The 14,896-nt window shown below is 28.7% G+C and overlaps 2 protein-coding genes across 2 annotated transcripts in view; one reads left to right on the forward strand and one right to left on the reverse strand.

Annotated features, from left to right (window-relative positions):
- LOC106684112 (sodium/potassium-transporting ATPase subunit beta-2) overlaps window positions 1-9,494 on the reverse strand; it is a 46,879-nt gene extending 37,385 nt beyond the window's left edge. Inside the window, exon 1 of the mRNA XM_014426001.3 lies at window positions 9,260-9,494. Within this exon, the coding sequence (XP_014281487.1) occupies window positions 9,260-9,398 (139 nt within the window). The 5' untranslated portion in view covers window positions 9,399-9,494. The remainder of the gene's footprint in view (window positions 1-9,259) is intronic.
- A 279-nt stretch (window positions 9,495-9,773) lies between these two features.
- deltaCOP (coatomer subunit delta) overlaps window positions 9,774-14,896 on the forward strand; it is a 13,089-nt gene continuing 7,966 nt past the window's right edge. Inside the window, exons 1-6 of the mRNA XM_014425999.2 lie at window positions 9,774-10,072; window positions 10,216-10,255; window positions 10,330-10,553; window positions 11,154-11,333; window positions 12,605-12,786; window positions 13,857-14,024. Coding sequence (XP_014281485.1) covers window positions 10,070-10,072; window positions 10,216-10,255; window positions 10,330-10,553; window positions 11,154-11,333; window positions 12,605-12,786; window positions 13,857-14,024 — 797 coding nt within the window. The 5' untranslated portion in view covers window positions 9,774-10,069. The remainder of the gene's footprint in view (window positions 10,073-10,215; window positions 10,256-10,329; window positions 10,554-11,153; window positions 11,334-12,604; window positions 12,787-13,856; window positions 14,025-14,896) is intronic.

The following is a 14,896-nucleotide window of genomic DNA, read 5'->3' on the forward strand; positions in this document are numbered from 1 at the left end:
AAAATTAAATAAAATATAAATGGCGTTGATGACCAATGAAGTTTGGCGCCACTAAACAACCAAACAAACAACCAGAAATTTCTGAACTGATGGAAAATATATTTCTTTGATAAATAAGATGGAGATAGTCGTTAATCATCATGATAACATAGCTGCTATGGGTTGTTTTTACCAATTCCAGTTAAGACCAATTGTCCGTACAGTCCTTTGGAGGCCAGATGTATAGATCAACGAAGAGAGCATGTTTAGAATAAAACACAACAAATCTCAGTTGAAAAATGGGACGAACGATCGCTTTAACAGGAAGACATTTGATGAGATTTAAAAATAATGTTTTGATAACAAATATAGTCCTGTAGATTTGCATTTACAAAACATATTAATAAAATTCAAGAGATTGCATTAGTTATTAACTTCTTTCAAAGTCATTAGGAAATTTATCAATAAAGTAAAAAAAAGCTATGCCAAATAAATGTAATTATTGTGGTGAACGTACTCAAATAAATTAATTAGAAATGGTAAGAGTAATATTTAATAAAATCCATATTTTATATCGTTAATGTTGACCAAGATATGTTTTCTGAAAGAGCGTAGGACTTAGTTTCACAGAGGCTGATTTTAATCCAATTCTCCTTTTTGCGGACTGTTTTCCAACTTCTCATTTTCGTAGAAATGAAATCGTAGAATTCCATTCGAAAACAACAATATTACTTCGTTCCCGGTTCGGCATAATGTTTCAATACACATTTCTAATTATAAATATACAAGAATACAAATTACAATAATAATGTAATCTATTCTTAAATAAAAATTAATCAATCAAATACTTTCTTTCGATTTTGGTTAATCTTCAGTATGGACACTATATCAGAAACATCGAATTGCCGAAACATCAACCTTCAGGGATCTAGTTTAGAAACGATTTGAAGAAAGATATAACAAAAGGTTTCCTTAAAACGTACACCTACCGTTTACACTTCTTTAACAACTTTTTCCTTTTTTTAAACACTTCTTTTACTTACAGGAATTCCTTTAAACTACTACTTCCCCATCAAGGTGGCGTAGATGAGCGTTAATGAATGTAGTTTGTTTTTTTTTTACGAGAAGCTCAAGATATACATTTAAAGGAAACCTTTAGTAAGGTCTTCCTTAAGAACGTTCATAACTAAGGTACCGGGTAATTATCAAGTGTTTCCAGAAGTCCTACTTGCCGGACTAGTTACTTCACTGTTACCAGTATGAGTACAAGTAATTTCGTTGAACCCTAAATAAATTAGCACCAATTTTTTTTAATTTGTTGAAAAGGAATCTACTTTATTATGTTTTTCATCTGCTAGGATTATGTCTGGATTTTTTTCTTTTTTAAAATTTATTGGCGCTTATTTATATAAGTGATTAAATCATTAATATCCATCAATTTGACTCAATAGTTTGTAACATTAAATTTCTACTTTCACTTACATGATACATGATGATGTGAATATAATTTGACCCCTCTTATCACCTGTGATGATGCGGCGAGTTGTTCGATTTGATCCATTAAACATTACAAACTGGTACTGGGCATTAATGTATATCCGTTCATTTTAGGCATTCATGGTCGTGATGATAATGACTAAAAATACCAGAAAAAGCGCTGGTTAAGGAATCGTTAAGACTATCTCAGAATAAGAATGATGGGAGAAGGAATCGATTGCTAGAGAAATCTATCGAGGCAAATGACCACAACAGCCGCACGTTTCATGAATGGTATATAATAACGAACCCTTAAGAATACATTTTTTATTGGATATGTGCAATGTTAATTTTCATTATGGGTGCACATAAACTTATCACTGGACCCATATAAGATTACGTAAAGCACAACTGCCAGTACTTATCTATGATTTTATGATTAAATCGACGCAGACATCTGATATATGAGATAAGAGAAACTTCTATCGCAGTGGTATAGAATGGCGGCACTTGAACTAAATGGCGTGTCGGGTTGCACACGCATGCTAATATCGTCGGCTAGGTTGATCAATCTTGATATTTTCTGTGAGTCAACATTATTCACCATTCCTCTATTTAATAAAATGGTAATATTTTATAAAAACGCGCGAATGCTTAATAATGGAATTAAATACATTTTTTTAAATAAATAAATTCTAAATGTTTATATAAGAAAGCTTTACAGAAAAATCTGCTTCTGTTAACTATTTATCATAGTGAATAATTTATTATTGTTGAACGACGTTACAATCTCCCGATGAGAAAACAAAAAATAATGACCTTCCCTTACCGCTTCGTCCCGAAATCTCTTTCTTTTTTTTTCGTAACCTCCTTTATTATTAAATTTATATACATAAAAATGCATAATACAAATTACAAATGTATACTAGCATACTACTGCCTTGGATTGCCTTGTGGCATCGTAAGGTGAGATTTCGGGCATCACCTTACAATGCCCGAAATCTCATGATAAAATGCAACTAATAGTATAAGAGCCCAAGAGAAGAAAAAAAGGCAGTTATCTCATCCCAATTTTTGATTACTTTGATGAAACCTATGTATAATTACTAGTCAAAATTGATGAGTCTGCCAAGAATAGGTAGGGGGAATAAAAAATGGCGGCTGTTTGATAGCAATAAAAAAAAAAAATTTTTCATTCGGATCTCTATATCTTAAAAAGTAGGAACAACAAAAGAAAACCTAAGAGAACTTCATTTAAAGATGAGAAAATTTGCTAAAATATGAGCCCTAAAAGAGTTATTTACGTTAAATAGTTCCCGAGATATAGCTTTTTAAAAATCAACATTTCATAAAAATGTTGTATGGGACGTACTGAAAGAGCGGTAGTTAAAGAATTTATTTTGAAAAATCTATATCTCACAAACCATTTGACATACAGATGTTTATTAGCACTTAAATTAAAGCTAGTTTAATGAACTATAAAGTAGTTTAGGATGTTTATCTTCGTAGGTGTAATAGTTTACATGAAATTTGCTAATATATATTGATTTATAGTTATTCGGACAAATTTTGATTTGGCAAATTTTTATTCATATGTGAATATCATAAAAACTACTTTTTAAAAAGCTATATCTCGAGAACTATTGGCCGTAAATAGATCTTTTAAGGCAAATATTTCACCAAATTTACTCTTCTTTAAATAATGTGCTCTTAGGGTTTCTAGTGTTGTTGGTAGTTTTAAGATATAGAGCTCCGAATGAAATATTACGTGTTTTTTAAGGTTTTGAAACAGCTGCCATTTTTTATTCCCCCTACCTATACTTGGCAGACTCATCAATTTTGACTATTAATTATACATAGTTTTCATTAAAGTAATGAAAATTGGGGTGAGATAACTGCCTTTTTTTCTTCCCGGCTCTTGCACTATTATATTTAAAACATTCACCTAAGCTTCGGTCATCTCTCTCTGAACAAGTATTGGGTCATTGGGAACCACTTATGCCTGGTCAATCGCATCAACTTACCTTGGGATCCAAGTTCCGTCGTATTTTCCAAACCACGTTGGGAAGTGTAATGTACAGTTTATGGTTGTGAATGCTGTGGGTTAATTCCCACCTGAGTGTATCAACAAATATTTGCCTGTGGCATTTTTTAAATAAGTGTTAGCAAAATGTAACTAAACATCCACTTAAGGGATTAGTTCCTCCCCGACTCTCAAATGTTTTTATTTTATTACTACAACTTCATTAAGTAATATCAACAACAAAATTTTAATTACAAAATGCACGTCCAAGCAATGGATTACGAAGAATGCTGTAGAAATTATGATTCATGTCTATGACACTGTTCCTGATAGAAACAAGAAATGTGACTCAGCGAAACTAGCTATCTGATGAAGATAGGAATAACTTAAATTGTACCTAATCTGAATTTGTTTCTCTTCCTACTGACGCCTAAGTTCACCTAATAAATAAAAAATATATATGTACAAATATAAAACAATTAATACTTGTATTTTAGCAAAATTTATTTACTTTGATGAGGCTATTAATCACTTATAACGTATTAGAAGTTCTTGTATTGTTTATCACGTTTACTGAATAACATACGAAAACATCCCGAAATACGAAACTTAATACATCATAAATATTTTTAAAACCAATTAAAATTAAATAAATTTAAAAAAATTCATTACAGAACATAAATATAATTAATTCATGGAAGAATGAAATTAATAATTGGAACGGGATGTATATGTCCTTCAACATCAGTATAGTATTATTCACAAGGTTTTCAAGGTCATTCTGCATACTTTAATATCTAGAATCTCTGAATTGTTTCCTTCTTTTACACGATTTTCCTTCGAAACTTAAAATACTTTTTTATATTTAAAAAAAAAATTAACCAATGAGTTTCTGTAACTTTTCATAAGGTTGAAAAACCACAAGAATAAAGAAAACGTTTATATTTCACAGAGCGACTCTTTCATTACAACCAGTAAAAACGAGTTTTGAATTTTCATGGTGAATGAACTTCCCTACACGTGGGGCTTTTCAGTTAAGGGTCTTCAGCTTAAGAAACCATATGAGAGACGCATAAATTTAAATTACGCAATTCCCTGAAGAACAGAATCCTTGGAATACAAACAATAATAATACAAGTACAAACTAAAAAAAAAACAGTAGATATTTTTAATTTTAATTAAAATTTATAGATTGATTAGATTAAAAAAAAAAACAATATTTTGACAAGAGTAATGAAAGATCATAAATTAATTAATGAAATCAATACTTTCATTAAGTAGTTAAGATCATATCTGTTGTAAATTACGAGCATAACCATTAATTTTTTTTTTAAAGGCTTTTACTATGTATACATGGTTCCTTCTAGGATTGAGTACTCCATCCAAAAAATAGTATTATAAAAAAAAATATAACCCAATATTCGGACCCAATTTCAAAATATAATTTATGGTCACGCAAATACAAAAGCATTAATATGAAAATTAAATTTAATAAAAATCAATGCAAATTAGCATAAAAGTGGAAAATTATATAATGTTATTTATGTAAAAGAAATGATTATTAAGTTAATATTTGTAAAAGAGGTAGTTTAATCCAGGTGAAGTGGTAATCGCCTAATTCAGCGAAAAGAGGTGTTCAACAGGAAAATTGTCCAAAAAGTTCAAAGCAAAGGGGTTGCCGAATCATTTGAGAAATGTTGGTGTAATAATTAAATCCTAAATAAAAACTGACTAAAACATTACATTATTAAAAAATAAAAATAAATAAAAAAAAAGTTCAATATTTATTTAAATCTCAAATTATAACATTATTTAATAATCTTTCTTAAAATGTTGAAGATTTATTCGCTTTGAAGGGAAAACAGTGATGAAAATCCGATAAATAAATAAATCGAATAAATAAAATAATAGTATGAATTTCACATCACAAAAATCGAGATCAATATTTCAGAATTTATTTAGAACTGCCAAAACACAAAATATCAGTATTGATACTGTTCAAATATTTTAATGTATTTCTATAATTAAAAAAATTGTTAATATTTAGTAGGAATATTATTAACAATAGTTAATTGATTAATGTTAAATTTATTTATTCATTACTTTACCTTCGATTGACAGAAAAACTGTGCTAAGAAAGTCATTCTGATCTTTTGGGTTTCGAGCAATTTTTCTTTTATAAATTTGTAACCATATTTATGATTTTTTTTACAAACGAAAATTAAACAAAAAAATAACACATTTAAATGATTCATGTTACCAGTTAAAAATATTCAATTAACGCTAAGTAATATTAATATAGCTTATTATATTATTAACAATAGTTTATCTATTAATCATAAAAATAACTATTCTAATCTAAACTATTAATCAATACTTATAGAAATTAGGGATTTTATGAATATACCTATGTTTAAAGAAATGGTAGATAAGGAAATATATTTCAACTTTAAATAAATTTCATTGTATTCAATTACCAATTCTCATGCTCCCTTCCACCATCCATTGACGATATCTGAATAAAGATGAAAGTTCGCACCAAAATTGTGTTACATAAAATAATACGCGTTTCTATTGACTAATATTGATTTCAATAGTATATCAATATCGAAATTATCAGAGGTTAAATATACTCAGATGGAATAATCCACTCGTTGTACTGAGGTAGAAATATCGATTAGCAACTCTTACTATCAAGCCAGAGTTTCTATTTTATTTATCAAAGCACCTCTAAACAAGGTCAAATGTCTAGCCGGAAGAGATCAGGAAGTTAATTCAAACGTAGATTACTTAATGAGTACTAAGTAAGTATAACCGTTAATTATAACCGATTTCTTTAAAGACAAGATTGATCAGGAAAACACATTATTAAAAATGTAAGACTAAAATGGGGATAATTTCGTTCTACAAAATCAACCTACTTAGATTCGATTTAGTTACCGGAACGAAAAAAAATTATCATATTTTCATATTAAGTGTTGTAAAACAGGTCGATGGAAGGAAATAAAAATTTAACCAAATTTTAAATAATTAAAAATTGAACTGAATATTTAAGAAAAGGATAATATGAATAGAAATCGACATTGTTCGAAAAAAAACTATTTTCGAACTACCCAAGCTATGGAAGGTTTTTATTTGAATTATTTTATTTTATTTATTAACATTGAAAAATATTTTATTTATTAACATTGAAAAATATTTTATTTCCTCAGAAACGAAAATTTTCACACTCATTTTATGTTTTAGATATCAGGGAACAAATTTGGTTCCGTGTCTGTAGTCAAATTTATTTTAAAGCATATTCAACTGTAAACAATCCGATTTTGATGAAATTTTCGTGAATTGTACGGGTTCGTAGTTGGTCCCATATTAATTTTATCAGATTCCGCCAGCTACTTTCGCTTGCGCATGTGAAACAAATTTTCCTCAGTCTATATCCGAACTCTAAAACATTTCTAAAACTTATCTCTAAGATTTAATTCTCAAACTAAATCAGTAATCGTAAAATATAGATATCTAGATAAAAAAAAAATCCGGAAAATGCAATTTTCTCGGAAGACAGAGCAAGTGAAATAGATAAAATAACGATGAAGACTCATGTACTCGGAAACGTTTTTTAGTTAAATTATTTTTGTAGATATTGTTACCTAAAATGAAAGTTAGTTACTTGTTTCTGAAAATAGCTTCTGACATTCATACAATTTAAATGGCAATATGGATCAATTTTTATTTTAATTCATTTAACTATAATGTGACATAAAATGTCTGATACATCAACAATTTTTATGATGCAAGAATTAAATTTCGAAATATAAATAGATTAAACAGAAAACTTTTTCTAATAAAATCTCAACATCCCTAAAAACCTAAACTAGGTAACTTTTAAGTAATAGAAACCGAAAACAGTCTAGCTCCTATTAACAGGCAACTTCGGGTCTAGGAAACTAGCCGTTTTCCGCTAGGGTCGGTAAATATGAGATGTCCGACATTTCAAAAAGATAATATTAACAGAAATGTAGAGTAAAACAAACTATTTATGACGTATGTAATTTGGATTTACTGATTGTATTATGCATTTCAAGACATAATAAAATACGATGTGGGTACAATATAGAAATTCATAATCACAACAAAAATATTTTTTTTTTTAAAGAGTTAGTTATTTTCATTAGTTTTTCAACAGCTACAGATTTTTAAATACACCATCTCTCTATTTATTGATCAGAACATTAACCCTCTTCTTTTTTCTGATCTTTATTTTTTTTTTAATAAGCCAGTTTATGAACCCGGTTCCAGGGGTTCTATTATGAGAGTTCAACCCAACATCAATAGAAATAACATTTCCAAAATAGATTATGTCAAGAGACCTGCTGAGGGCAAACATCAATATTTCCACTATATTGATACCTTTCAACAGAAAAAAAATGTCCCGCGTGTTCAAATAAACTGTTTCGTTCCGAGTTCAATATTTACTGAACGTGATTTCAGACCTTCATCGGCAAATGAAAGATTAACTGTCCCGGAATAATTCCCTTAGATTGTAAAAATATTCCAACAGTAAAATTTTAATTTCTAACCTACCATACATTAATACTTTTTAAACAAATAAGCCGATGTTATGTAAAAATGGAGAATTCCACAATTTGGAGTTCTCTTTATCCTGGTATAGTCTTTGATACTACTAAGTTAAGGAATGTGAAAGACTATTAAAATATATTTAAATTTACCACAAATAACAGGTCATACATATTAGGTCTATCATACAAAATGAATTTTGGTAAAAAATAATCTCTCCTAAAAATTGTTGAATTTATTCTTTTTACAGTATCTTCGATATGCATATATATTAGCAAATTTATATTTATAAGACTCAATAAGCAAAACTATTAATTTTTCAAATTTACGAAAATATCTGGTATAATTTGATTTAAAAATAAATTAATTTAGACTTTAAACTATCATTTTTTTCCTTCACGAAAGCTTACCTAATAAGATTTAAACACACAGCTACTTATTTATCTAATTGATTAAGTAATTAATTAACTTAATGCTCAAACATGCAGTATTTCATATAATAGTTGAATTGGATTTTAAAATTGATATTAAATTATTTTATAAATTACATTTATAGAATAAATTCATTTAAAAAGTAACTATAATCTATATTCCATTAGATTTTCATGAATTGCAAGACTTGAAAGAGACATCAATGCCCAGATAAGGCGGTATTTTAAGCTAAGCGGCAGTACTCTGTTTATCAGCCACATTCTTCTGTTTCTATCCTTCAATCGAACTTGTTCTTAAATATATAATAAAGAGGTAGCGTCAGACAACATTATTACAAATAAACCAATATTAAAATAAATTTAATCCGACTATATATAAGTTTAAATTTTAATTTAAATAATGCTCTCATCAGAAAACCAAAAATCAAATAATTGAATATTGTGACACCCACTCCAAAAGCGACTTCACAGGTAGGTTTCAGGTTATGATTACAGATGGGAACGCGAGGCCGTAAACAATAACATATTCCATATAAGAACTTCATGTGTCTATATTATTGTAAATGCACATACATACCAAACATGTACAACACACTTAATTTATTTAGATTGATATTTGAAACTTCATAGTAAACGTTACTATAAAAAATGATGATTTTAAAACAAATAGCTTATTTAGAAATAATAAAATATTTAGCTTTTTTTTTTATTTTTAACTCCTAATTATATATTAGGATTGAAAATTTTGGTAATAAAAAAAGGGGCGTTAACTCACCCCAACTTGATGCTGTTCGTCCCATAAAAGCACCATTATCTCTGTTGTAGATGAATCTTTTTGCTTGATACGACCACGGTTCCTTGCCAACCGGGTAGTCATTGTTTATCATAGCTTCTTGCTCCTTTTTACTACCCATTATCACAACAAAACTGTATCAACCACACCAACACTGATCATCATCCGCGCGCTCTTACGCTACTAAAGAAACCGTCACCTAAGCGACCTACGTACCTTTCTGTAGCCAACCGCTCTCAGAGAGAAATTCTAAAACATTTTTGAATTTCAAATAATTATAACCTCTATTGTCCTTGAGACGAAGTGTGAATATTTTTTTCTATAATTTCGTAATTAGTATAGTTAATTTAATGAATAATAATGAAAAATGTGATAATTTCTGTTCTAGTGAATCATTTTTGGAGTTGGCACTACGAAGGGAGAAGGAGGGGCAACAGGTCATCACGCCTGCCCCGACATCTGTGGAGTTTTGCTCCAAACCTGAGTACAGTCACTTCCAAATCATCTTCTAAAGTTTAGTTATGTCACATAGAGTACTTTAAATTTTGATGATAATTGTAAAATTGTAAGCTGAAAAGCAGATGATTTTAGTTTTTTTAAAAAATACAGTAACTTTATTTATATTTATATCGATATTTATTGAGCTATCAAATAAGAAATTTTGACCGGTACACGTCAGCTTACGTATTGCTGCTCCAGGTTTGACTGCCAACTGTCTGTGATAGGTGAAACTATGTTTTGCAGCTGAAGTTTATTTACTGGTTTAAGGACTGTTCTATCGCTTTTGCAACCATGGTAAATATTAAAAATGGAGACTTTACACTGTTCTGATCTATAGCTTAAGATTAATTAATGAATAGCATGGTACTTAACCTAGAAACAGATTTATGTTATATCATTTTTACAGAATTCTTTATTCATATTATTCTTTATTACAGGTGCTAATCGCAGCAGCGGTTTGCACAAAAGCTGGTAAAAGTAAGTATCTTTATTAATATTATAATTATATATCTTTCTGAACCATCCTTTTTTATTATTTATTTTTGTTATAGCCATTGTCTCAAGGCAGTTTGTCGAAATGACAAAGGCCCGCATTGAAGGACTCTTAGCAGCATTTCCAAAATTGATGTCATCGGGTAAACAACATACATTTGTAGAAACTGATTCAGTGCGGTATGTGTATCAGCCCCTTGAGAAACTTTACATGGTGCTGATTACCACTAAGGCCTCAAATATTTTAGAAGATCTTGAAACACTTAGACTATTCTCTCGTGTGGTATGTATTGCTTATACTTAAAACTTAGGTTTTTATCCAAATTAATTAAATTCTTAAAAAAGGATATCTATTGCATTAGCTATACATAATGTGTGCTGTAATATATTTTAAATTTTTAATGCATTCAAATACATATATTCTATTATGAATGGATTAATTCTTTGTTTGAATGTATTAATATCTTTTGTAACAAATCAAATTGTGATTAGACTTATTGATACAAACTTATGACATCTTCACTAGTTGTTGAAACATTGAATGGGCTGACGTTTACCAATTTTACACATGTACCAACCAAACCTGAAATATTACAATAAATTGGATATTCCTAATTTATTTGACTAAACCTTTATGACATACAAGTCCTTCAGGAGGCTGTGTAAAAGCTTCTTTTGCTGTGTATTTTACAGTATAAAACTGCTTCTTCTAACCTGATGACTTGTATACATATGATTATGTTAGGCTTGTAAGTTATTGCAGATTATTATTATTTCTACATAAGATACTACCGTCAAACCTCAGTTTTTTAACTTAGTATTAGCTATGTTCCTGTTTTGATATTTCAATTTTATAATTTAAGTTTTTAAATTTTTATTCTAGATTCCAGAATATTGCCGCAATATGGAAGAATCAGAAATTACTGAAAATGCATTTAATCTTATTTTTGCATTTGACGAAATTGTGGCTCTAGGTTACAGGGAAAGTGTTAACTTAGCTCAGATTAGGACTTATGTTGAAATGGATTCCCACGAAGAGAAAGTATACATGGCTGTAAGACAGGTAAGAGATTCTGTTATTGTTATTCTGTTTTACTTTTCTTGTCTTTAATGATTTTGAATCAAAAGTTGGTAGGTCTTACATCTTTTAACTCTTAAAATCCCCAAATACTTCAAATACCCATCCTATTAACACAGTTATTCCTAATCTATGAACTGTAGTATTTCTTTCCACTGTATTACTTTATCTGCATATGTAAGACAACACATTCAACTGTTTTATTTTTTGCAATTGTTAGCAACAATTATAAAAAAGGCCAAGTGCAGTGACACCTGTAGCATCTATTTAATGCCGTCCCTGCTCACACCAATCTTTTAATGTTATTTTCACATGTTTTATTTAAAATAGTCTAAACATAATTTTTATCTGGGCGATAACATCCTTAGGCATTTCTTTATTACTGGAGGAATGAGGAGTCATTGGGTAAGGAACCAATATTCTGGATTATTAATGTTTGTTTTAACTTGGAGTATTACCATAGGGTTGATATCATTAATTATCCTGTTTGTATCTTTTTATTGCCAGTGTTAATAATTTAAGTACTTTACTAAACACGAATTATTGATGATTCTACTATTTTAATTGTTCTGATAAATTTTATACTATTACTTTTTTAATTTCAAGTAAATATAATGAACAAATGCCTTGGGTCTTCCTTATTTTTTAATTTTTAATTAATTTATTGGATTAAATAAGTCCTTAAAATATTTTAAAGATTGAATTTAAGTGTTAATTAAATACAATTGTCTATATATGGTTCCGATTTTTATAACATTAAGAAATAATAAAGTTATTTAGTTTAGAATTAGAGTGTGAAGTTAATTACTACTTATGATATACATTACTAATATAATTACTACTTATGATACATTTGATTTGGTACTTAACCTTTAAATTGAAAATCATAGTCCTTGTTTCATTTTATTCGATAGCAAAAAAAGTACAATGCTCTTAAATATTTGAAATAATATATCACACAATAACTCAAGTAATTTAATTTTTAAAACTGTGTAAAATATATAATATATTGGGGATTTTATCGTTAGTTAATCCGTTTCTTCAACTTTAAGAGGTAAAGTTTCTCCAAATTGTTTTCTGACTAAAGTTTTCTGAGTTGTGGGGACAAATTCAAACTATTGTTAATCTATAGTATTTTTCTTTCCCTATAACAATCCTATATTTTCTCCTTGAAATGGATTATTTTTTCTGTGAACTACCATTTTAATTGTTCAAGATCTTAAAATTATATAATTAATGCTTCTAATTGTAAACAGTCTCAAGAAAGAGAAGCTAAAAATAAAATGAGGGAAAAAGCCAAAGAACTGCAGAGACAAAGGTTGGAAGCCGGAAAAAAAGGCTACAAAACTCCAAGTATTGCTGGTTTCGGTTCGTCATCAACATTTACAAGCCCTGTTGTTGAAACTATTGATCTGCCTAAACCTACATACACTCCTGCGTAAGTATGCTAATTTTTTTAAAATTTTATAGTAGTATTAATGGGTAGACTAGACCCTTCCCAAAGGAAATTTTAATCTCTGGGAAAAGTAGTATTTTTAATATTTTTTTGTTTTTACCACTTCACTTCTGTAAAGATCATGGAAACAGATTGCAGTAAACAATTGGTGCATAAATATAATGACAATACAATTGTAATAACCCATATTTTTAAGGCTATCATCCTCCTAAAATACAGATCCTAAACAAAGTCAATCTGTTTGTTTTTTTTCTCACACCCCAAAATGAGGATAATAAATGTTAATTTATTAAGATTTGCTTAGTGAAGTTGCTTCAACAGGTATAAGTTGTCAAGAAAACAATACCAGGCACATATCGCAAGCTGTTTTATTGTTAGCTGATTTATGTTATTTTTCAAAATCGTGCTTTATGATTTTCATTTTAATACAATACTAGAGATAATCAATCCACTCTCGAACTCATGAGCTAGGCAAAAAGCTCTTTACAATAAGTTAATTGGTAAAACTATATAAGATATAGTTTATTCCATCCAATATTACTTACTTATATTCATTATATTGTTTTTTCTTGCTGATTTAGTGAGGTACGATCTTTTCTGAGAATAATGAACCCCACTCTCCTCCTGTTTTTCTATTTTCATCAATCATTAGTTTTCTATGGATTTAGATTTCTTTGTAATAAATGAGCAAATCATGAAAATAAAGAAAAAAAAATTTCTTTGCTGTAAATGATTCATTTAGATAAAATCCCCAAAATGTAAGAAATGTGTTATATTGATCATTTATAAAGTGTAGTAAGCCATTGTATGAAATTCTTTGGTCTATCATTATTGAAAGTCATTTTGTAGATTTAATTTAGTTAATAGATTCAAAGATAGTGAGTGACTTATAAAGGATAAGTTTTTTTTTGTTCTAATAACAGATTCTCAGTTATTTAGGAACTTAGTTTCCAGTTTTTTTTTTCTCTATTTGGTTTTAGCTATGAGATATCTAAAAATATTGAACTCTTATTCTGTTTTATATTTATAATAAACTGTTCTTTTCTGCTCAGGAAACCCGTCTTATCAGCGAAAGCTATGAAACTTGGTGGTAAATCTAGAGACGTTGAATCATTTGTTGATCAACTAAAATCTGAGGGAGAAAATGTCATTTCTCAAGTAGCTGCAAATAAACCTGTAGTGGCGAAGTTAGCTTCTACACCAAATATTCATATGGAAGAGTGAGTTCTTTTTTTATTTATTTATTTTTTTATATTGAGTAAATAAAAGTTGAGAATAGAATATATTTTCATCTCAAATTGTTTTTAAAATATTCTTGAGATTCCACTGAATAATGTGAATTCACTCAGAAAATCGTTTTATTCCTACAAATGGTTAGATTAAATATATTAAATACAAATTTTTCACTATTATGAGCTCAAATTATTATTTGGACATGACTAAATTTTATTTGTGCAAAATTCTTCTCCATATTTTTATGAATAGATAACGAACCTACTTACCAAATTTCAACTCGTTTGATTCAAAAGAGCACTGAGGGTGCCCAAGTGTAGCATGGAGAGGAAATATACAAAGCTCCCAAAACTGTATTGAAGGGTTTATAAAGTGCATGCCTTTTCCCATACCAACGACCTTCAATAGCAGTCAATTATCAATCAAAGAAAACAGTTATTTTTCAAGACGTGAAGTATATATCAGTGTGAATTTACACAGTAATATTATTTGAAAAATGTTAGTAACATTTTGATGTTTAAAATTTAGTCAAGTCAATAATTTGAGTTTAGCTAAGAACCAATATTTTGTACATATTGGTGTAATAGTAATCAAAAGTTATTAATATTTTTGTTTACAATAATGATCTAATATTCACGCTATTAAATGGTGTAAACACAGTAAGCATCAAACTGTTAATATTACAAATTTAATAATCCTTTAACTGGAAGAGTCTATGGAATTAAATGGATTTAGTGAATGACACAATTTCTTCCTTATTAAACTATAATAGTTTATTTCATATCATACAGCAACGTTTCGGGAGATTTCCCCCATCTTCAGGCTGTTGATAACAAAAACCTATATATGACATATAATT

This window comes from Halyomorpha halys, unplaced genomic scaffold, assembly GCF_000696795.3.
Source record: "Halyomorpha halys isolate HHAL.00 unplaced genomic scaffold, Hhal_1.1 Scaffold543.1, whole genome shotgun sequence".
In the NCBI taxonomy this organism is placed as follows: domain Eukaryota; kingdom Metazoa; phylum Arthropoda; class Insecta; order Hemiptera; family Pentatomidae; genus Halyomorpha; species Halyomorpha halys.